This window comes from Priapulus caudatus, unplaced genomic scaffold (assembly GCF_000485595.1).
Source record: "Priapulus caudatus unplaced genomic scaffold, Priapulus_caudatus-5.0.1 Scaffold693, whole genome shotgun sequence".
Classification (NCBI taxonomy): domain Eukaryota; kingdom Metazoa; phylum Priapulida; class Priapulimorpha; order Priapulimorphida; family Priapulidae; genus Priapulus; species Priapulus caudatus.
The window spans coordinates 83,577-107,014 of NW_014577754.1; the positions used below are offsets into that span (position 1 = coordinate 83,577).

The 23,438-nt window shown below is 47.1% G+C and overlaps 3 protein-coding genes across 5 annotated transcripts; 1 reads left to right on the forward strand and 2 right to left on the reverse strand.

The window, feature by feature from the left end:
• Window positions 1-1,923: 1,923 nt before the first annotated feature.
• Window positions 1,924-2,751, reverse strand: LOC106812844 (zinc finger protein 449-like). The gene has a single exon (XM_014816827.1). It carries the CDS (start codon window positions 2,749-2,751, stop codon window positions 1,924-1,926), a length of 828 nt encoding a protein of 275 aa, XP_014672313.1.
• A 2-nt stretch (window positions 2,752-2,753) lies between these two features.
• Window positions 2,754-17,619, reverse strand: LOC106812846. Its single transcript, XM_014816828.1, has 5 exons — window positions 17,456-17,619; window positions 10,907-13,087; window positions 8,336-8,477; window positions 3,273-4,304; window positions 2,754-3,074 (listed from the first exon to the last, which is right to left on the reverse strand). Exons 2-5 carry the CDS (start codon window positions 12,934-12,936, stop codon window positions 2,754-2,756), a joined length of 3,525 nt encoding a protein of 1,174 aa, XP_014672314.1. The 5' UTR covers window positions 12,937-13,087; window positions 17,456-17,619.
• A 185-nt stretch (window positions 17,620-17,804) lies between these two features.
• LOC106812855 (serine/threonine-protein phosphatase 4 catalytic subunit) lies at window positions 17,805-23,389 on the forward strand. Of its 3 annotated transcripts, none has more exons than XM_014816840.1 (8): window positions 17,805-17,840; window positions 18,290-18,362; window positions 18,655-18,778; window positions 19,145-19,297; window positions 19,559-19,732; window positions 20,394-20,520; window positions 20,865-21,054; window positions 21,538-23,389. In XM_014816840.1, the coding sequence occupies exons 2-8, from the start codon at window positions 18,337-18,339 to the stop codon at window positions 21,665-21,667; spliced, it is 924 nt and encodes a 307-aa protein (XP_014672326.1). In that variant the 5' UTR covers window positions 17,805-17,840; window positions 18,290-18,336; the 3' UTR covers window positions 21,668-23,389. The 3 variants fall into 3 exon arrangements, with proteins under 3 accessions (XP_014672326.1, XP_014672328.1, XP_014672327.1); XM_014816842.1 differs by lacking the exon at window positions 17,805-17,840 and adding an exon at window positions 17,928-18,065; XM_014816841.1 differs by lacking the exon at window positions 17,805-17,840 and adding an exon at window positions 18,080-18,110.
• The last annotated feature ends 49 nt before the right edge of the window (window positions 23,390-23,438 follow it).

Consider the following 23,438-nt stretch of genomic DNA (forward strand, 5'->3'; position numbering starts at 1 on the left):
GAGAGAGAGAGAGAGAGTAGGAACAGGAGTAGAGAGAGAGATGAGATAGAGAGATAGATCAGAGGGAGACGGGAGTGAGAGGAAGCGAAGAGGATGAGGAGAGAGAGAAAAAGAGAGAAAGGGAGAGAGAGAGTGTGTATGTGTGTGTGCGTGCGTGCGTGCGTGCGTGAGTGAGTGCGTGCGCGCATATATAGCTGCGCGTACACGAGTGCGTGCGCCTGTGTGAGTGCGTGCGCGCGTGTGAGAGCGCGCCTGTGTGAGTGCGCGTGCGCATGTGTGCGCGTGTGGATGTGCGTGCGTGTGCTTATGCAAGCATGTGCGTTTGCATATATTCGTACACGCACTGCGGTTTTTTTTTTGCACGGGGGTGCTCGGAAGGGGTTCGTGCGAACCCCACCGAACCCCCCCTGGGTACGGGCCTGTAAATGCACCATAATAATTATGTAGATATAGTATCTATGGTGTCAGGTAACATCGGGTACTATAGTTATTTGTTAATTCTTGATGTTTATTTAATTGTTTGTCAAATGTTGCCAAACATGATTTCTATTTGTATTATGTAACTATGTATTTCTTCCATGCCCGGAGCGCGGCCGGTCAAGAAATAACATTATTGAATCTAATTGTCCATCAGCACAGTGACAGTGTACCGAATTAGGAACGTATCCTTTGGAAAATAAGACTTAATTGCTAGAGCTATGGTAAGGCACTGAGTAAGAAAGTAACTCAATAAAAGGTCAGGTTCAAACTATAGAAGATCAAGATGAATGTTTATTGAAAACATGAATATATTTATTAAATTAGCCAAATCAAAATCACAAATATATACAAAATTGATTACATGCAGCTTACAATCTCTATAATCACGGAGGGCCTATTTATGAATCGACTAAAGAATATGTTACGGTAACTTTCAAAGGGTACAACACTGCAAGATTCCATTTATAACGGCAGCATAACATGGAGATAAAACACGCATGCATGCGTACTAACACCGCCCAATTAACAGGCAGCACCGGCATGTTTGTTTGCTGGCTGTACGGTCATATAGGGCTGGTTTTCACGTGTAAGGGTCAACGGCGACCGAGGACGTTTCTGCAAATCGATGTGGCTATTTTTGTGTGTAAACAATTGCCAAGATACGCACACAGCATTTCAGCAAATCTCAACACGTTATACAACAGGTCAATGTTGCCATTTATTTACACCTACTCGAGTAAACACACAACAAATCATAAACCTGCACGATGCGACTTGGTCTTAGTCCACTCCCTAACGCTGCGTCTAGTCTTTCATGGACCGGCCATGAAGTGAAGCTGCCCTGTAGCTCCGTACATTCTGTGAGTGGTGACAATACACACCCTAAACAATCAACTCACAGCAACCCCGCGTACTGCGACCAGGTGAAATGCACCCAACAATACTTTTCAAATGGGGTAATAAATAATTTGAATTGGCAATTGGCGAGTTCAGGCTAACTACGCAAACATATCAACTGCGAACAGCTAGTTATGTTCTCTAAACAAACTGCTATCTACATCATATCTATCTGCATTGTTTTTATTTTATAGAGAAACACTAAATGAACCTAAGACACAGCATGACTCACAGGCATACGCAGCACAAACTACCATAAATTTCTCACAGTGATAGAATGGCATCAGAGTCGCACGAGCATACCATGCAGGCCCTCATTCGCAGCCAAAGGATAGACTTTAGGTCTTGGTAGACACATAATCACAGCACCATAAATGATTGCTCTACGTTAACCTGATTTTATAACGCAAAAATGTACAGACAGTCTATCGACGGATCCTACAAGAATGACACACACACAGCCTGGACAGAGGCCAAGACCTCCCTGTGCGTACCCTCTCATGTCGGTGTGGCGACGTGGATTGAGAGAGACGCCCGCGCCGCCGGTTACTCCTGCATGCACGAGAGGTTGCGCCGGTGTTCCATCAACCCCATCAAGTCCTCGAAGCGGCGCTTGCAAATGTCGCACTGCATCGCATCGTCGCCACTGCTGCCGTCGCCGCCGGCAGCGCTGTTCGCGAGAGCACACGTCTTCATGTGGTAGGTGAACGATGAGGCGCGTTTTGACGCCCAGCCACAGTGGCAGCACGCAAACGTCGCTTCGTGTGGCACGGCCGTCTGCCGCTCCAACCCACACGTCCTCTGGTGGTTGGCGAGCGCGGTGGCGTTTGCGAACTGGTGGCCGCACATGGTGCAGATGGCAGTGTTGGCGTGCTGCGTGCGTTGACGCCCCGACGTGAGACACGCCTTCTGGTGGTTGCTGAACGCCGAACCACGCGTGAACATGCGCCCGCAGCGGCCACACATCATCGGCGGGTAGCCGCCGTGGGCAGGGGGCGCCGGCGGGGCATCAAAGGTGCCGCTGAGAAGGTGACTGAGTAGATGTGATGGTTTCGGTCTGATCGGTTCCTGTAGATTGGTCGATGACCAGTTCTCTATGGGTTCCTCCTTTGGCTGGACTGGAGACCAGTTTTCTCCAGGCTCCTGTGGATTGGTCGGCGACCAGTTCTCTATGGGCTCCTCCTTTGGCTGGACTGGTGAGCAGTTTTCTCCAGGCTCCTGTGGATTGATCGATAACCAGTTCTTTGTGGGCTCCTCCTTTGACTGGACCGGAGACCAGTTTTCTGTAGACTCTTCCTTTGGCTGCACTGTCTCAGTGCGCAACCCCCAGCTACTGCTGCTCTCCTGACCGCCTGCTGGTGACAGCGTCCCCATACCTAGCGAGCAATCGTGTCGTGGCGCCTCGCATGCGTCTCGCCCACGCCTCGCTGCATCTCGCCCACGCCTCGCTGCGTCTCGCCCATGCCTCGCTGCGTCTCAGACTCGCCTGCTCGCAGAATCGCGAGCAGGTTCGGTGCGCCCGTCATCCCCGTGACCCCTGGCTCGACCTTGACCCGGACTGCGGGGGCGGCGGGCGGCCACGCATCCGGCTCAGGTAGACGCGACACTGTCGCCGCGGATGCGTCTAGCAGCCGACGCAGCGACGGTGCGACCCCTGGGTCACCGTACGCATAATCGTCGGGGTCAACGCGCTCCTGCTTTATCGAGAACGTGTCGACGACGCGTAACTGTGAGCTTGACGGCGCCCCCTCGTGGCTGGTTGGCTGCTGCGGCGCCCCCTCGTGGCTGGTCGGCTGCTGCGGCGCCCCCTTGTGGCTGCCCCCGAGAGTGGCTGCTGGCGACGGCAGCGAAGGGTTGCGTGGGTCGTCGTCGCGGCAACGCAGCGAGTCCGGGACCGGAGAGGGAGCCGTGGCGGCGGCAGCGTCCATCGCCATATCGCCCTTGACGCACTGCAGCGAGACGGAGTGGAGAAAGAGCGCCTCCTGGGTGACAAACTTGGAACTGCAGAGCACGCACTCGAGCAGCTGTCCCGCGTCGTCCGGCGTGCGATCGAGCGGGGTCGTTGCGAGTGACCGGCTGTGCTGCGTGGCCGTAATGCCGCCGCCGCCGCTGCCGCCACCACCGGTCAGCAGGGATTTGAGCACGGGTGAGCATCCCCTCGCCGCGAAGCTGACGGCAGCTGACGACGAGGATGAGGAAGAGGAGGAGGAAGCCACGGGATCCATCAGCAGCTTCTGGAGATTGCTTGTCCACGTTCGTGCCGTGCCGCGGCGACCATCGCTCGAGTGAGTCGCGGGCGACGCTACAGTGGCGCCTCCTCCGGTGGTGCGTGATGCCTCACCGGCGCCCTCTCTCGCGGCGCAGAGGATGCTCTGCAGCAGCGAGGTTGCGGGCGAGTCGGCGAGGGCGCCACCGTTCGCCTCGTCGCCGCGCTGCGCGAGGATGTGCTGCAGCATCGGCGACGACGGTGGCGCCACCTTGCGGGGGCAGCACGCGGCCACGTTGGCCAGGATGCGTGATGCGGCCGTGGTGGCGCCACCGCTGTCCTGCGACGGGCTGAGAATGCGCTGCAGCAGTGATGAGGATGATGACGACGGCTTAGCTGGCCCGCTCAGCGACTTACAGCTACGCAGATATCTCCCGTCTCTCGACGGCGTCTGCGAAGACATCGCCCCGTCTGGATCACGCGGGCGCGTGCTGCCCCCTGGCGGCGTCGCGCTGCCGCAACTTCGGCTGATTTCGTGGACACTGGCGGCTTTCTTCGCGCTGCGTCTATACGGGGCTGCATCGACAGCGAAGGCTCGATCTCGAGCGTGGGCAGAGAGGTCGGCCGCGGCGGACGCTGCGCTTGTACGCCGCAGTCTCCGTAGGAGCCTCTCCTGTCGCATCGCCTCTCTATGGCTGTCACCGGCTACGCTAACGCCTCCCTGCAGCGAGAAACACTGAGCTTTAGAAATGGCGGCCAGTGCAAGAGCTAACTACATGTGGCGAGCAAACCACCGATTGATGCGCGAAGACTGAAGAAAGAAAGCAACAGAAATTATAGCGTTGTTTCCGAATCTAATCCGATCTAGCGAATCTTCCGAAAGTAATTCCAACGTCAGCAATGCAAGATCAATTGTAGCGAATATTTGCATAAAACGCAAATAGATTAGATGAGCAAGTTTCACACATCGCCCGTTCAATTTTAAATAAAATACGATAATATATAACAACAATTAATAGTCTATAATAATATATTTAATAACATAAAAAAATAAACTTATTTTGCACAATAACCCGTGGAATCTCAGTAGTAACACTTGGGTTTATTTTGGGTTTCGGTTCTTAATTCTGTACAAATCGTTGGCACTGCACCATTTTTTAGGTACGGGTCTGTAGCCAAATTCGAGTGCAGTCACATTAAGTTGTTTAGATTGTGACTGGCCAAAGTGTGCCGAGCACAGTAGGCCTACACTATACTTAATTTGACGAGGTGAGATTGGCAAGCGAACCGTAACGCTGTGCGTGCAATTTTATCCTTCGGAGACGTATGTATTATAACACATTTACTGGTGGACTGTGGTGGTACTACACCCTAACAACACAGATCGCCCCCTCTCCATCGTTACAGCTCGTGATGCCCCTATTCTCATACAGTCATTGACCAAATATGCAAGTAATTGGCTCGGCCGGCATACACGGGTAGCTATTATTAAAACGTTACGTGCAGAGGTCAACAGAGAATTTACGTTTGCTGTGCGCAAATGGGGACAATTTAGGCACGGGCTCACGTAAACAGCTGAATTGCTAATGGTTAGATGAAGAACACCATTAAAATAACTCGAACATGTAATATTGTAATCTTGTTATAAATGTGAATGGCTTCACTTTTTCTATGATGTAGAATATTCAGTCGATTATCTAACTGTGAGGAGTGTGTTCCGTCATAAAGTAAAATAAACAAATAAATAAATAACGGGCTGCCGTGTGCTGTTCGTACTAGTAACTAGTATAACAGACTTGTGCTCGCAGTCAGAATATTAACCTCTCCCCAAACGACCCAACCCTAACATCATCCCCCCCCCAAGAAGGACTACATCAGACTGGCTATTTGCGAGCAAGCAAGAGTTGCATGAATACAGTAACTTTCAATATAATCAGACGACACGGATACATGTGCTGCTGCTGCTGCTGCTGCTGCTGCTGCTGCTGCCCTCGCATCGACCTTCGCTGCCAAGTTCACTGCACCACGCGCAGCTGCATATCCCACAAGCATGCCGCGTGTGCGTGCGTGCATACACGCGTGCGTGCGCGGGCGTACGTACGTGCGATATAATGCCTATCAAATCGCAGTTCACGGCCGCTGCCGGCAACGGGCCACCACATAAACAAGTTGCCTGCGAAACGCAAGCGCCGATACCGAGCTATATAAACCTGTCGCCTGCTGTACGCACATTGCAATCTGCCCTTTTGCCCTCGTCCTTGACACGGAGGTCAGCTGTGGCCAGACAAAGGCAGCCATGGCAGCTGCGAATATTCGGGTCAAAGAGTCGAGCTGCGAGATTAGCCGGCTCGCCAAAGTGCTGCACGGATTTGGATGAATACACACATTTGACCCATCTGTGCTTTTACCCATATCACGCGCGCACGCACGCACGCATGCATATACACACTGTGACACACGCACGCACGCACGCACGCACTGCACGTCACGCACTAGCACGCTCAACGCAACGCATGCATATACACAGCTGTAACACACGGCACAAGCACGCACGGCACATCTATATACAAGAATATATATATATATATAATATATATAGTATACTAGCTGGCCGATGAACGCGAATGCACGTCTCGTAGCTACGCGCCTAGCATGGCCGGTGAATAAAATGCCCCGCGTGAGAGGCCGAGACAGGGACACTGATCACCCATGAAAATTGTAGCAAAATTTGTCCAAATTTACTTGTTTTGTGTGCATATTTTTTTGTCGATTAATCTTATCTTTTCTCTGATATCAATAACGGCAAGAAAATTAGTACCTACATTTCTTTTGAATTATTAGTATTTTTGGCTACTGTGTTTTTGTTATGATTTATGATCTATCCTGGTGAAACGTTAGATTCTAAAGCATGACACAGTGATCAACGTTTGAACATTGTTAGCATTTGTCTGCTTTTTCTATTTACACTTGTTATGTATAAACGGTAGCATGAAAGAAATGGAATCGATTGGTGTGTGTGTCCGGTAGTGGACGGAACCAAAAGTGCTTGCCTTTGATGCCCTTTGTTGCCGTTGATGTTGTTTGCGCTGCCTAAGTCTTTTAAGGTTGACTGTTGATGCAAAACGTTTGCGAGTTCTCTGTTTGCTGTGTTCTGAAGCCATACGTTCCAGAGTTCTCTGTTTGTTGTGTTTCTGAAAGACTAACGTTCCAGAGTTCTCTAGTTTGTTGTGTTTGCTTGAAACCATAGTCGCTCACAGAGTTTCATGTTTGTTTGGTTTCTGAAAGCCAATAATTAAACGTTCCCGAGTTCCCTGTTTGTTTGGTTCTGAAGCCATACGTTCCAGAGTTCTCTGTTTGTTGTGTTCTGAAGCCATACGTTCCCGAGTTCTCTGTTTGTTTGGTTCTGAAGCCATACGTTCCCGAGTTATCTGTTTGTTTAAAGTGGAAGCATTGTTTGCTCTGACTTTTGCACGACGATGTTGAGTGCGAGCTTGGTTTATGGCCATTAGTTCTGGAAGAGGTGGCAAGTCACATGGACTCTCCTTTGTAAACCTCTTGTGTCCCTTCGTTGGTCGACCACAGGACTTGCATCTTTTGACGGATGCAGAAGGTTTTTGGAACTGAAGAAGATGGAATCGGAGACAGCATATTACATAAGAGACGTTTAGTAGTTTGAAAGTATGTGGTATAAAGTATGTTTTTCACCATGTTCAGTAGCTGGACAAATGCAGAAGCAGTCTTCAACGTGTTTAGAGAAAATAGGAACAGTTGATAATTAGTGCTTGTGGGATGGTACACGGCATCTGATGCGAGCTTAATTTTGCACTCAGGGATACACTCTGTAATTATTGTAGATAGTGTACGACAGGAAAAGAACGAAAGATAAATTCACAGTCAGTCAAAAGAACCCCGTACATGAGTGTAACCACCGTCCTGAAAATCCAACAGGTTAAGGGGTGAAGTATTTGTAATCGGTCAATTGCCATTAGTGATTGCCTAAAGAAATTGGCAATGAGTTTAATATGAAGCACAAATGTGGTTATTTTGTGCATTAGTGGGGTAGTTGTTAAACGTAGAATATAGATTGAGTGAATGAAATAATAGATTCAAGATAAAAAATTGCATGAACAATATTCAAGAATGTAATATTTCATAAGCGTACATACCTGTGGATGTGCCGCAGCTTGTTTGATGACATACGGTATAGGTTGTAGTTCGATTGTAGTATGTTGTACGTACAATGGTATAGCGCGAATGACACTGGCGCAGCGCAGCGCGCATGACTGGATCGATTTGTTTTTGTAAGCCGTGTGTGTACGCGGGCGTACGGGGTTACCGCGACAACTGATCACGCACCAGCCGTCTTGACGAAGTGATAGCAGCAGCAGTAGGACACGCGGCAAATATATTAATGCGTGTGCGTGCGTGGTGTGTGTACGTGCGCGCGCGCGTGCGTGCGTGGTATGTGCGTGCGCGCGCGTGTGTGGGTGCGTGTGTGCGTGCATGATGTGTGCGTGCGTGGTGTGTGCGCGTGTGTACGTGCGCGCGCGTGGTGTGTGCGTGCGTGCGTGCATGGTGTGTGCGTGCATGTGCGTACGTGGTGTGTGCGTGCGTGCGTGCATGGTGTGTGCGTGCGTGTGCGTACGTGGTGCGTGCATGTGCATATAGATAGATAGATCGATATGCATGCATGCAAGGCAGTGTAGACCCGCGTGTTGGGATGCTGCAGTGCTGCTGCTGAGTGGTGCCTACCATCCGTCCTATAGAGGTCACAGCCGGCTGTAGGGCCGCGAGCTCCTCCCCCTCCTCCTCCTCCTCCTCCTCCTCTTGCCGACCCGGCTCCAACTTTACCCGTGCGTTGACGGCATCTGCGGATGCATGGCTGGCGGAGAAACTGAAAACGGAGTTAGTAATTTTAGCGCCGTGAATACTGTCGATTCGAGGTATACGGTCAGGAAATGGTGCAAACTACGTGCACAGGGGTCACCACATTACGCTGAATTATAGTCTGGGTAAAGAGCAGCACGAAAGTGCAAATGCAACGAATACACCGCTTCTGGTTAGAAATATAGAGAAGTTAACCGCAACGAATACACCGCTTCTGGTTAGAAATATAGAGAAGTTAACCCCGCACCGCAGATTGAACCAAAATGTAAATTGCAGGGTGCAGGATGCAGGGTGCAGGGTGCAGGGTGCAGGATGCGCGAAGGTGCTAGAGGAGTAAACCATCGCCACAGTGAAGGTGCTAGAGGAGTAAACAATCGCCACAGTGAAGGTGCTAGAGGAGTAAACAATCGCCACAGTGAAACGCGGGCATTACGACCAAACACAGAAACACAGTCAAACCTGCATATAAGGGTCAAACCTGCATATAAGGGTCAATACTCCTAAAATGTCCGCTATAGACAGACACCAACTATATTGAGGTGGTTTCACTATATGTAATTCTTTTGTTACACCAGCGTGTATAATGTAATTATGCAACCATATAAATGCAACTAAATAATGCTCCGACTGACGTGTATAAACAGAAACCCGTTCTATAGCCTGGGTGTTCACTAAGACAGGTGCACCTGTAGCCTGGGTGTTCACTAAGATTCAGGTGCAGCCTGTAGGCCTGTGTCACTAAGACACCGGTGCACCCTGTAGCCTGGTGTTCACTAGAGCGAGGTGCACGCTGTAGCCTGGGTGTTCACTAAGACAGGTGCACCTGTAGCCTGGGTGTTCACTAAGACAGGTGCACCTGTAGCCTGGGTGTTCACTAAGACAGGTGCACTCCGGTAAGCCTGGGGTTCACCTAAGCCAGGTGGGCACCTGTAGGGCCTGGTGTTCACTAGACAGGTGCACTCTGTAGGCCTGGGTGTTCACTAAGACAAGGTTCACCTGTCGCCTGGTGTTCACTATGGGGAAGGGGGGAGCAGAGTGCACCTGTACGCCTGGGTGTTCACTAAGACAGGTGCACCTGTAGCCTGGGTGTTCACTAAGACAGGTGCACCTGTAGCCTGGGTGTTCACTAAGACAGGTGCACCTGTAGGCCTGGGGGTGTTCACTAAGAGCAGGTGCAGGCCTGTAGGCCTGGGTGTTCACACTAAAGAAACAGGTGCATCCTGTAGCCTGGTGTTCACTAGGACACGGTGGCACCCTGTAGCCTGGAAGTGTATCACATAGACGGGTGGCACCTGTAGCCCTGAGGGATTCCCTAAGCGACAGGTGGCACCTGTACGGCCTGGGTGTTCACTAGCAAGTGCACCCTGTAGCCTGGGTGTTCACCTGACGACAGGTGGACACCTGTAGCCTGGGTGTTCACTAACGACAGGTCACCTGTTAGCCTGGGTGTCACTAAGACAGGTGGCACCTGTAGCCGCTGGGTGTTCACTAGGACAGGTGCAACTGTTAGAGCCTGGTGTTCACTAAGACAGGTGGCATCTCTGTAGCCTGGTGTTACACTAAGAGAGGTGGCACTGTCAGCCTGGGTGTTCAATAAAGAGAGGTGCACAGTAACACGCACCTGTAGCCTGGGTGTTCACTAGGACAGGTGCACCTGTAGGGGAATAACATTGACTGGACTTGGCTGCACATTAGGGAAAAAAATCCTTTTTTTTTCCACGGGAGCTCTTTTTCAAGTCTGTAGAAAAATAGCTCTCGTAAACATTTTTACAGGAGCTATTTTGAGCCTCATGGGAGCAATTTCAGAGGTTTGAAGAGCGAATCGCTCATCGCTCCTGTATATTTTTTACCCTACTGCACATCAACAGACTTATCTGCATAAATTATCCTCTATGACATTCAGTGTCATTCACTCATCGATCCAGCACAGAAATAACAGATCTCACACACACACCACTAAGGTGGCTCGCTCTTAAAAACAATTACGAGAAAAAGCTTAATATGTCAAGGAGAGCCTGCTTCAAAATATTTTATGTTTGCAATAGACATTGCTTTCGTCTCTCATGGTCACATTTAACATCAGGTAACATGTTGTTCTGTATTTCAAAGCGTTAAAGATTATAGTTGTTGAAACACACACAGATTTACACTTTTAAACTAGGATTACATAAATTACTACATTATTTAATTTAAATATAAACCACATGAGTAAGAGAACGTGACCGAGAAAAACTCATGACAAATTATTCAACCTGTTTAACAGTCCTAAACGCAACACATAATTTTAAAGCGTGTAACACCACCCACACACACACACATACAAACACGCACGCACACACACATACAAACATATAGACTCAGACATGCACGCACACACACACAATCACATACACACACGCACGCACGCATGCGCATACAGTATGAAGACTCCCTCACCTGTCTTCACCTGCGAATGACTGCAGCGACAAACATTCCCGATCCAGTTGGTCGTGGCGCTCGGTGGCGCCCCCTGTCATGCCAGAATCCCGTGTGAAAGCCTTCGCCATCTCCAGGAGTGCTCCCGCTCTCCCGGCGGTCGCGTCGTCGAGGGCACCGCCGCCGAGCAGCTGCGCCAGAGTGCGCCGGTGTCGCGGTGGGTCGTCGCTGAAGGTGACCGGCGCCCATCTATCTTTCCGCGGCACGACACTCTTGAAGAACGGCGATGTGTAAACGTCGGGTCGCGGGGTCACGGACGTGACCTCATCGCGGGCGTCCTGCGCCGCGCATGAAGACGACTTGTTCGCTGCGTGGAACAGCAAGCGTGCTGCAGCCTCGGCATCCGAGCAGTGCTCCCGCGGACCAGCAGGGGGCGCTGCGGACTCCACCGCTTCAGAGCGTTCAACGTCGCCACTCCCGGGGTCGAGCAGCCGCGGCCGAAAGATGCCCAGCTTCTGCGGGAAGCGCTGCTTGCGTGACGGCCGCTCCGACCTGCTGCCACGCGACCCGTCCGCCATGACGGTCGCCGTGTCCGACTCCGTCCTGAAGTGTACCGCGTCATGATTCGTCGACGGTAACTCTGCGTCGTGCTGTGATTGGAGCCAATCTTCGCCCGTAGTTTGAGGAGACTCGTCCGGTGCCTGCCACAGCGCGACCGCGCGCGCCGAATCGTCATCAGGCGGCGGTGACGCCGGCCTGGAGTGCCGGAGACGCGGCACCCCACGGTGCACATCGTTTACGTGGCTCGTGAGCGCCACCTGGGAGTGAAAGTGGTCGTCGCACGCCGAGCAGATGAATGTGTTGTCAACATTGTCGTCATGGCCGTGCGTGACGCGTGTGGCAGGGAGGGTGAACACATGGCTACGCCGCCAACGAGCTTCCAAGTGCAGCTGCGTGTGCCGCTCGAGGTACACCTGCGACGTGTAGACGCGCTGGCAGACGCCGCACGCATGCCGCTCGCCGCCGCGCGTCGTCTCCACGGCGACGTGGTCGCGCATCCGCCCGTGCGTCTGTGACGCCGCATTGCCGTGGAAACGCGCAGTGTGCGCGTGCAGAAGCTGCTGCTGCTTGAATGTCTTGCCACATGTCTCACACTCGACTGGTTTCACGACTCCGTCCCGCCGCGCCACCGCTCCAGCGCCATCTGTCCTCCTAGCCGCGATCGCCGTGTCGTCGTGCCGAGCCGCCACTGCCTCGCTGACATGCATCCGCACGTGCGCCCGCAGCCGGTCGTCCGACTTGAATCGCTTCTGGCAGACGGCGCAGCGATAGGGGGCGTCGGCGCGGTGCAGGGTCATGTGGCGGCGCAGCACCTGTCGTGTGGAGCAGGTGACGCCGCAGCGGTCGCACGCGATGCGCCGGCGGCTCCCGTGCGTCAGCCGGTGGTGGAAGAAGTACTTCTTCCTGTGGTAGGCGAGGCCGCACACGTCGCAGACGAACTGACGCCGCAGATCGTGTTGCGTCTCGCGGTGAGTGACGACGTCCATCGCGTTCGCAAACACCATCTGACACGAAGGACACTGGAATGCTTTCCAGCGCGGAGACTCGCCATGCTGGAACTCGCGCATGTGGTCGGCTAGCCCCTTCTTGTTGCCGATGCCCTGGCTGCACACCAGGCAGAAGTAGAACGTCTCGTACGTTTCTGCAGGCAACATTAAATTCCTCGTCCGTTTCCTTCGCTGCGACCGTGTGATGCTGCCATCTAATAGGGACTGGTCCTGGGTTTCCGAACGAAATGGGGTATTGTCTAGAAGAGTGCTGACATCTGGTGAATGAGGGTTGGGCGAGCTGTGTAATCCGTTACAATTCACATCTGGCTTGCCTTCGACTTCCATGTTGGATTTTTCACTTGACAGATTGCTGAGATTGTTGTCAGTGACTGAGTATTCTGTTTCAGCTTTAATGCCCAATAGATTATTCTGAATTTTCAAATAATCCACACCAGAACTCAAGTTAGCCACTAAAGATTGTTCATTTTCAGCTCTAGCCATACTGGGGTTTTCACTCCTGCACTCTACATTACTGTGGATTTTTGGTTCATTTAGCAAGTGATTAGAATTGCTGGTTGCATGTGTTCCTTGTGTGCCTTTTCAAAAGTTGCTTGCTACCTAGACAAATGCTAGGTCCTGTGCGATATCAAACCTGTCAAAAACCAGATATATAGCAGGATTACTACCTCGCTTTCTAAGGACCAGGACCTCACAATACTGTCTATAGTTCATAAAAAACTTTCCTCCACGTTCCACCCATGGCTGCATTTCCTGCGGAACTAGCTGAGGTAAACAGCGGGGTCAAAAGGGTCAACTTATTATTTTTACACAATAATTTCACACCCGTGTGCAACCTGATGATAGTTTCCGGCCATTGTTTTTTGTGGCCGACACTGCCAGCGTATGCGACATGTTGTATAATGGCAGAAAATACTCATCAATTTATGCATTTTATCAAGTATGAAGTTACTGCACAGATATACTAAGTTAACACATTTTTACCTTTTACTCTACCAATTAACCCCTGCCACTTCCTCAGGAAATTAAGTTTATAGGAGGTCGACAAACGGTGTAGTTTCTAAGTTTTTACTATTATCAAGAGCTAATAATACCTAGTGTACAACGGAAAAACGGGAAAATAGTGCTATTTCACGACAACATTATTCTACTTTGCCTGCGAGTCTATAATAATTTCATGGTATTGCATTAAGCAGAATTCTTTGCTCTCTAAAACAAGACCAACCGCTTGTCAATACGATACTCCTAGGCGGAGATATCGGCTCCTAAACCTCCCCTCCCACATGCCAAACGCCGCCTCGAATCCACTTCTGTCCGCATCCTTCACGCGTCTAAGCATTTCAGCTATCGGTTTCCGTCACCGCTTGGAGCGCTGATAATTGATGTCACATGCCCAAATTTGGTACTCTTACTAGCTGCGTTGTAGAGACTTAATTAAAAAAACATTGCCGGCTCCATCATGACGGGCATTAGCCTTGCTAGGAAAGATAATGGGAGATAAGGGCATAGGCGATGCCCCCGAAAGTCACCTCCACCCTGCACCTGCACCCGAAAATCATTCATACAATTATGGCGGAAAAACCGAACTCTAACGAAGCAACGCTTAGCCGCGTGAAGGATGCGGACAGAAGTGGATTCGAGGCGGCGTTTGGCATGTGGGAGGGGAGGTTTAGGAGCCGATATCTCCGCCTAGGAGTATCGTATTGACAAGCGGTTGGTCTTGTTTTAGAGAGCAAAGAATTCTGCTTAATGCAATACCATGAAATTATTATAGACTCGCAGGCAAAGTAGAATAATGTTGTCGTGAAATAGCACTATTTTCCCGTTTTTCCGTTGTACACTCTAGGTATTATTAGCTCTTGCTATTATCAATATCACTATTAGTCTAGACTCTAGAGGTAGGTTGTGTGCAAGAACACGATTTTACCAATTTTGACTGTTGACTGTTGTTACACAGGGTTCATAGTAGTAAGACGCATGTCGAAATAAGGACTTATATGACCCTTTCTGGAGGCCAAAATAAGACTTTTTTTACGCGATTTCTGATAGATCACCGACTATTAAAGTACACTAATAATATTTATATACACAGTTGCACAGCAGATTTAATTATTCCGTATTATATATACAGCAATTCTTACTCTAAGTCGAGAATAGTTTATAAAACAATTTATATGAAATATTGTAGGTTGCAAAAAATAAGGACTATTAAGTACTTTTCTAAGATTTCACCAAAAATAAGTACTAATAAGGGCCCTTATTTTATTTTTGGCAAAATAAGTACTTATAAGACTTTGGAAGACCCGCTACGAACCCTGTTACAACTTATATTCGTCAAAATTTGTATGAAGTGAAAATTCGTAAAATCGTGTACACATGCACTTCTTGTCTTGACATTGCTGCGGTTAGCTCAGCTGCAGGTGCAAATACACTTTATGATGTCGAGTATGGCGGCGCTGTTTTACAATAGTGCCATCTAGCGCCCGATCTAAGAAACTATGGAAATGTATCGGAGGGTACCGTATTGATGACTAAGCATATATGTATCTATGGTATATATGACTAAGCCTAAGCACAGGCACTTGAAGCGTTTCAATAAAATATAATGCTAAATAAATACGAAATTTATTTACTACCATATTTTTAATGTTTCTATACTCTCTTTCACCTAGTATTATTGCCGACAGTTTCCTCTAAATTCCATCCAAATCCTATGTACAACATACGCTGCCGGCGGCCATTGCTCTCGCGGCTGCACTGTGAACACTTACACTTATATATATAGCAGGTAGGAAAGCGAGATCCCTAAATTCGCTTGACGCTCGCCTGATTTCACGCCTTCACAGCACAAATACACATCCAACAGCTTCTATCTTTGTTTCCATTTCAAGAACAGTGTTCACTTGTTATAAAAACATATTGTCTCTGTTCATAACCGAGCTGTGTCACGCAAAATCACACAAAGACTGACGAAATTCTCGCGTTCGCTAACCTTGCCCAGTAAATGTAAATGGCTGTCAGAATCAGGAAACACCCACCGGCGCTCTTCGTGACCTCATTCTTGCGCCGCAACGCTGCAACGTTTTTGCAACGCTCCAATGGCGAGGCTCATACAAGAGTTGGAAAGCAGTGCGCCGCCTATAGCCGATAGACTGGTACTCGCTCCCACCTCTCGGCTTAGCTTAGTTACTCGATGGGTAATCAAGGTGGGAGCGAGTACCAGTCTATATAGCCCTGTACTGGCAGCCATTTACATTTACTGGGCAATGTTAGGGAACGCGAGAATTTCGTCAGTCTTTGGTTGATTTCGCGTGACACAGCTCGGTTACGAACAGAGACATTATGTTTTTATAACAAATGAACACTGTTCTTGAAATGGAAACAAAGATGGAAGCTGTTGGATGTGTATTTGTGCTGTGAAGGCGTGAAATCAAGCGAATTTAGGGATCCCGCTTTCCTACCTGCTATATATATACAGCCGCGAGAGCAATGGCCGCGGGCAGCGTGTGTTGTACATAGGATTTGGACAGAATTTACAGGAAACTGTTGGCAATAATACTAGGTGAAAGAGAGTATAGAAACATTAAGAATTTGGTAGTAAATAGATTTCGTATTTATTTAGCATTATATTTTATTGAAACGCTTCAAGTGCCTGTGAGGCTGGGGGAGCTGCTAGATACAATAATGTAACCCAAACCCAAGATAGGGTTACAACGCGAGTCTATGGTTTTCTGTGGAGGAACCCCTGAGTGAATCACTCAGGGCGGTTTGCTGGTGCGTTTTTAGAGACTAGAACTTCCAAACTGGGTTTATTCTAAACACGAACCTTTCTCTGCTATCCTGGAACTTACTATGTATCACAATACTCTGTATTAAACTAATATAACCTGTTACAAAAATTCGAAGTGACGAGCGGCGGATATATTGAGCGCCATTTCTGTTGACCTGTGACGTACTTCGGTTTGAAGAGCGAATTCACCGACCAATTGGAGGGCGCTGCGTTTGCCGATCGCTATGCGCATTGGGAATGCGTACGTCACAGGTCAACAGAAATGGGGCTCAATATATCCGCCGCTCGTCACTTCGAATTTTTGTAACAGGTTATATTAGTTTAATACAGAGTATTGTAATACATAGTAAGTTCCAGGATAGCGGAGAAAGGTTCGTGTTTAGAATTAGAATAAACCCAGTTTGGAAGTTCTAGTCTCTGAAAACGCACCAGCAAACCGCACTGTGTGGGGTGCCACTAGGGACAGCGCGTCTCCCATGGTACCGAATTCTCTCCCTAGAGGGCGTGCCACTAGGGACAGCGCGTCTCCCAAGTCCGAAATAGTAGGTTTTAGATCCGCTAGATGGCGCATTATTAATTAACAATTAATAAAATCAGTTAACCCTAACCCTAACCCTAACCCAAATCCTAACCCTAACCCTAATCCTAACCCTAACCCTAACCCTAATCCTAACCCTAACCCTAACCCTAACCCTAATCCTAACCTTAACCCTATCCCTAATTAAAAATAATAATAATAAGGCCCTCTAGGGAGAGAATTCGGTACCACGGGAGACGCGCTGTCCCTAGTCGCAGCCCACTGTGTGATTCACTAAGGGGTTCCTCCACAGAAAACCATAGAATCGCGTTGTAACCCTATCCTGGGTTGTGGTTACATTATTGTATCTAGGGGAGCTGCATACACAAACTGAAAGTGTATTCGGCTCAATATTTCGATAACGATTACGGGTAAGATTAAATTTACTAATACTATACTATAGTAATAGTATATGTACATCGACACACACGCGTTATCGTTCATCTGTGTAGGCCTACCTACGTAGTGTAGGTTCACTAACTAGTAGGCCTACCTAGTAACCTACGTCGAAACGCCAAAAAATTAGGTAAAAGATTAATAATTATAAAAAGTAAAAAGTAAAAATGTCGATTGACGATTGTTGCACAACTTGAAACTAGTCACCCGTCTCGAGATTCGGTTCACATTAGTCCTACCTCTCTTTCAGATGGATCTCTTAAAAATATGACTTTATTGAAGCAAAGAACAAACGAAGTAGAACTCAACCAATGTCAATGATTACACAAACAACGACTGTGACAGTCACAGTGACAGTGTCTTCTTCGACTGTCATTTTTGCTTTGCAATGTATGGCGCCATCTCGTGGATGGTAAGTGCAAAATATTACCTCTTACTAGATAATATAAGTGTTTAATATATTATAATATATTTATATACATAATACAAAATATAAATAATACACGCTAACATTATATTTTTATTAAATCATCAAACATGCATAGTTATATGTATTATGTGTAGTAAAGTGTATTTAAAAACTAAGCTATACATCTCTTACGAGACATACAGTCGTAGACTGAGGTTTGTTTTGTCATTTTCTTTCTTTTTATTTTCATTTTAAACTGTAGTTGTTGTAGTTTATAATTATCGTGCCCGCTACTATATTGCTTTATTGCTTCCGGAGTTATATGTATTACAAAATGTTTCTGAGCTAATGAGTTAACGCTGTTACCAACACGGCCAGCAAGACAGCATTTCAGATCGTATCATTTTCTGGCGTTCATTCATTTGCAGCGTGACTCAGTGGTGAGCATTACCTTGAACAGCTATAGCACATTTGCTCATGCCATGGTAATACTACCTAGCTGTCTGCTGAATAAATAACGACTTGAGTTGATTCAGAAATCAGATAAGGAATCGGTAACAGCGTGTGCTTGCATATACGAGTCGTGGTTACCTATCAGAGAAATAAAGTATTGCTAATTTTGTGGTAGAGACTCAACAAGATTAATTTTCTTTAATATTTTTAGGTCTCACTTTAATGTGGTGGTTATAGTGCTCACTGATTCATTCCAAAATGACTGATTCTAGTGACCTAGACAGGTAAGCAGTAAAAAAAGTGATGCAACAACTGTTATATTGCCATCCACATGTAAATTAACCAAACAGCCTATGGCCTACCTCCTACCTTTATGTGAGTTGATTGGCTAAATTATCAAGTATGTACCAGCAGCTATAAATCACGGGTAGGGGGTGAGAATTAGGATTCTAGTTGGAGTTCTCTTAGATTTGAGTTACACATGTTACCGTTTTGGAGCTTGCCAACTTCTTAACTTTATCCATATAGAAACGTAGATTAATTCATGCGTAAACCACATTTCTTTATTTTACCTAGGCAAATTGAGCAGCTGAGGAAGTGTGAGGTCATCAAAGAAAGTGAAGTGAAATCCCTCTGTGCGAAAGCACGCGAAATCCTCGTAGAAGAAAGCAACGTGCAGAGAGTCGACTCTCCAGTCACAGTAAGCATCGCTTCTCTGTTATTTATGAAGGTGTACAGTCAGCAGTGAGAGTAGCGCTTCTTTTTATGTCACTAGTTGATTCTTGCTCTTCACCAGCGAAATATTTCCGTTACGTGTTTATGATGGATGATGACCATGGACAATTGACCCATAATATCATGTCTAGGATTTGATGAAAGATTAAAGAAAAATAGATTTATTTTTGTGTCAATTATCATTACTTCTAGTTTTTGGTCAACTCTAATAGTTCATATGGTGGTGATACCTCAGAAAGTAGTCCTTATGATTTTTTTGCTTAAGGAAAGGCATTTTCAAAGGTCGAGATAAAAAGGATAACTATGTTTAATATCAAAAATCTGTTTTCAGGTTTGTGGAGACATACATGGCCAATTCTATGACTTAAAAGAACTTTTTAAAGTTGGGGGTGATGTCCCAGATACAAACTACCTATTTCTTGGTGATTTTGTCGACAGAGGATTCTACAGTGTTGAAACCTTCCTACTTCTACTTGCACTTAAGGTATATCATATCATGTTTGAAGTCACGTGAGCACAATTTGCATTAAAATATCTTTTATTATTATTATTTGCATTATATTTTATCTACGCAATCATAGTAATTTGTATGCTCTGTACCATCTTCTCGGCTATAAGATATTTAGTTTGGTATCTTTTATATTGATGTGTACATAGTTTATGTTTCCTTTCCTGACTTATACTGTTGTATTTTTTCAGAAGTTTTGTGGAGTACCTGTTGCTAACTAGCATTTGTCAATTCTAGGTGAGGTATCCGGACAGAATAACGTTAATTCGGGGTAACCACGAGAGCAGGCAGATCACACAGGTGTATGGGTTTTACGACGAGTGTTTACGCAAGTATGGATCGATCACCGTGTGGCGTTACTGTACAGAAATCTTCGACTATCTCAGTTTGTCGGCCATCATCGATGGCCAGGTGAGCCCCTTATTATCTACCTGTTCATGTTTGTTAGCATTAGTAATGTATCTACTCAGTTGTTATGTTAGCCGATGTAGGGTAATTAAGCTTAGCGAGCGTGAATCCGTAATGCTGGTTGCGTGCTAGGATGCTTGCGTGCTGGCTTAAAGGAATTATTTCACGAATAACTGCACAATCGAGAAAAATATAGTCTCACCTAATAGCGAACATGTTACTGATTACTCCAGTATAAAAACTACCATGAGTTTATGCTGTTATGGTATATAAAATAGCAAATAATACAGCCACATCCTTTCGCATAGCGATAGTTCTCTTGAAATTGGCAACCACCAGACAAAAGTGCATCTCATTGAGTGAGGTAGTAGTTCTAGACTGGTACACTATCTCTATTGCACAATTCCAGTTACTATGTAAAAGTACAAGGACAGGGTCTCGTAATAAACAAGTGGCATCATCATGTAACCATGATGTAAACAAACAGATTTCATTATTGTTGTATATTTTTGTAAAAAACAACGGTGTACGAGTGTCCTAAGATATCTTGGCCTTACTTTAGACACTTGCTGTTATGCAAGCAATACCAGTAAGTATTGTAGGGGTCAGAAAAACTGTTTGAAATCATTATTTTCAAAAGTTAATGTTCGTGTTACCTTCGCAGATATTCTGTGTGCACGGAGGACTGTCTCCATCTATTCAAACACTCGACCAAATCCGAACAATAGACCGGAAACAAGAGGTACCTCATGATGGCCCAATGTGTGACTTGCTCTGGTCAGATCCAGAAGGTTTGTAATGTTTGTGAATGGGAAATGGTTATAAATATATATTCAACTAGTATGATAGTGATTATTAATTTTACTATTCAAGTTCCAGCCGATTTCAACTTAACTGCGTTACTATATAATATAAGTACCTTTGCGCACGACTGACTTTGTTTATACTTTTATCTTAATTACCCTGATCATGTATCGTAAGTTGTTGTTACAACACTTGTAAGTTGATGTTAAGTTACGTTCAAGTAAATTTTAAGTTGACCCAAGTCTGTGACCTTTCCCGCAATTTGCATGTTTGTGCGCGAGTGCGCGGCACGTGCGTTGTTTAATGGAGCGATTGGTGATGTTGGCGACAGACATGCAGGGCTGGGGCGTGAGCCCGCGCGGCGCCGGATACCTGTTTGGCAGCGACGTCGTCGCGCAGTTCAACGCCGTCAACGACATTGACATGATCTGCCGGGCGCACCAGCTTGTCATGGAGGGCTACAAGTGGCACTTCAACGAGACAGTGCTCACGGTCTGGTCGGCACCGAACTACTGCTACAGGTGAGTGGCTGTTAGTCGGCTGTCCCCGAGTGCTGCTACAGGTGAGTGGCTGTTAGTCGGCTGTCCCCGAGTGCTGCTACAGGTGAGTGGCTGTTAGTCGGCTGTCCCCGAGTGCTGCACTGCTAGCAGAGTCACTGCTCCTGCTGGAACACCTCTAGAAGGAAGTGTTACAAGCAGCGTTAGTGTTGGTTGCGCCCACACTCTCTCTCATCACGGGGTAAACGTACACGGTGCATGTAATTGCCGCTCGTTAACAATGTTTCCAGTGAGTCGGATGCTCTGACGACGTCGTGTCGCTAGAGACAGAAGAATAATCGTTAAGAACTCGACTCTGTACAAACGGTAAAACGGTGGCATATGGGCACGACATGGCTAATTGCCAACTCAAGGCTAGTGCAGGTTTGTTCAGTTGTTTCGTATTAGTTTCTGACGCGGCGATGGAGTGTGTGTGTGTGTGATGTCAGAACCATCTTTGCTCGACAGGTGCGGTAACGTGGCAGCAATACTGGAGCTAGACGAACACCTACAGAGAGACTTCACTATATTCGAGGCGGCACCGCAGGAGCGACGAGGCATACCTAGCAAAAAGCCACAGCCAGACTACTTCCTCTGAGAGCAGCTGTGTGTGCTGTAGTCAGAGACTGACTGGGGTGTGAAAGCTACCGAGCTGCTATTTCTTGGCACTGTGACACGTAGTGTCACTTTTGTGTCTCCCTGATAGACCTGTACCATTCAACTGCATCAACAACAGCAACAGATTGAGAACCAAAGATTCGGCACGAAAAAAACGTTTTTTTTCTGATCGTTTCCTTTGACAGGTCCTCAGGGTTTTGCCTTCCCAAGACATTGGAGTCACTGTACGCATTACCAGTAGCTTGTTCTTCATCATTTTTCGTAGATCGTAGAGGTGCTATTCAGGGTGAGAGTGGGTTATGTGGCAGAGAAAGTGCCGTGGTCTTTGCTGACATCCCTGTTTCCCTGTTTCACCCTACTCAAGTAGGCAAGTAATACATAAAGTGTGAATAACTGAATGACTGCTGGACCCTTACTATTCCAGTTCACTTAAGTAATGATGACTCTCCAGTGCTAAGGACTGCAGTTTGATGACACATCGTGCTAGTTTTCCCAGAACATTTCCTATAGAACAAGTGTACGTAAAATGTATGTTAACACGCGAACCTATATTGCGCGTCGTTGCCTCTATCAGAGGTCTTGTAATACGTGAATATAATATGCATATGGAGTGTGTCATGAAATCCTACAATGTTTCTGTGGAGTCGTGGATAAATGCGGCACGATGATCGTGACAATTACATGATCGTGGTGGGGTATGCTTGCTTGCTGAAGTCTCGCCTGCGGCAAGTCCTAAATGTTCTGCTGTTCTTGCAGAGGTAGTATAATTTCACTGTGGCCGCGCGATGCCTTTTAAGCCACGACAGGAACACGCTGCTCAAACAGTTAGCACAGAAACTGGAGGCATTTTAAAAGTCATAAACGCACCCGTGAGCCTTTTTAAACGTCCTTTTTTATTCTGACCACAAATGTTTCACTGCCTTAACCTTGTGTTATTTCTAACCCTATCACTCCTCAATTTTGTTGAACGTCGTGAATTTTGATAGCAAGCGAAAATCATTCATACCTGCACGCGTGCGTGTAAGTAACTCTTTGTTTTTATGTCCTGTTTGTTCTCGTGCCGTCAGTCCACAATACGGTATCGATAAATTCTTTGTATCGTACGGTCGTACCGTAACATACTGTTATACGTTCTGTGTGGCTGCTAACTTGGCTAAACTGGCACACGTGATGAAACTGTATATATGGCTATGGGTGTAACCTACCAGGGACCTTCTTTCTCGCATGCCCGAAGCTGTGGCATGCAACTTTTGTGGAGTATTCGTGTGAAAACCTTGTGCGCTTGAATTCACTCTGGAGATGACCAGACATATATAAGGGCACTTTTTAAACTCATACGTGCTTTTAACATTGACATTTCGATGACAGTTTACTATCACCGCAATACAAATCCACGCAACATTTAATCGATTTGCAGTTGAAAATAGTAAAGAGCAACTCGTTTGTACGCGCATACGGCCATGGCCCATGTCGCCCTTCAACTACAGAACTAAAAGGATAGATGTATATTATTCTTATGTACTACCCCCCTCCAGATTCTAGCGATCGATTGAGTTGTAACTGTATATTGCCACAGCAATGTCTCCACATGGTTATTAGTATGCGATATGACTGGATTAGACCAGAATATGTGTATTGCCAAGAGTGGAGATAGCTATGTGTTTGTTTATATTAAATAAAGCATTGATAAGTATACTGCAAATGTTTACTTTTTATCGCTTTGTGTTTCCTGTGTTCATGTCAGCAGGTGA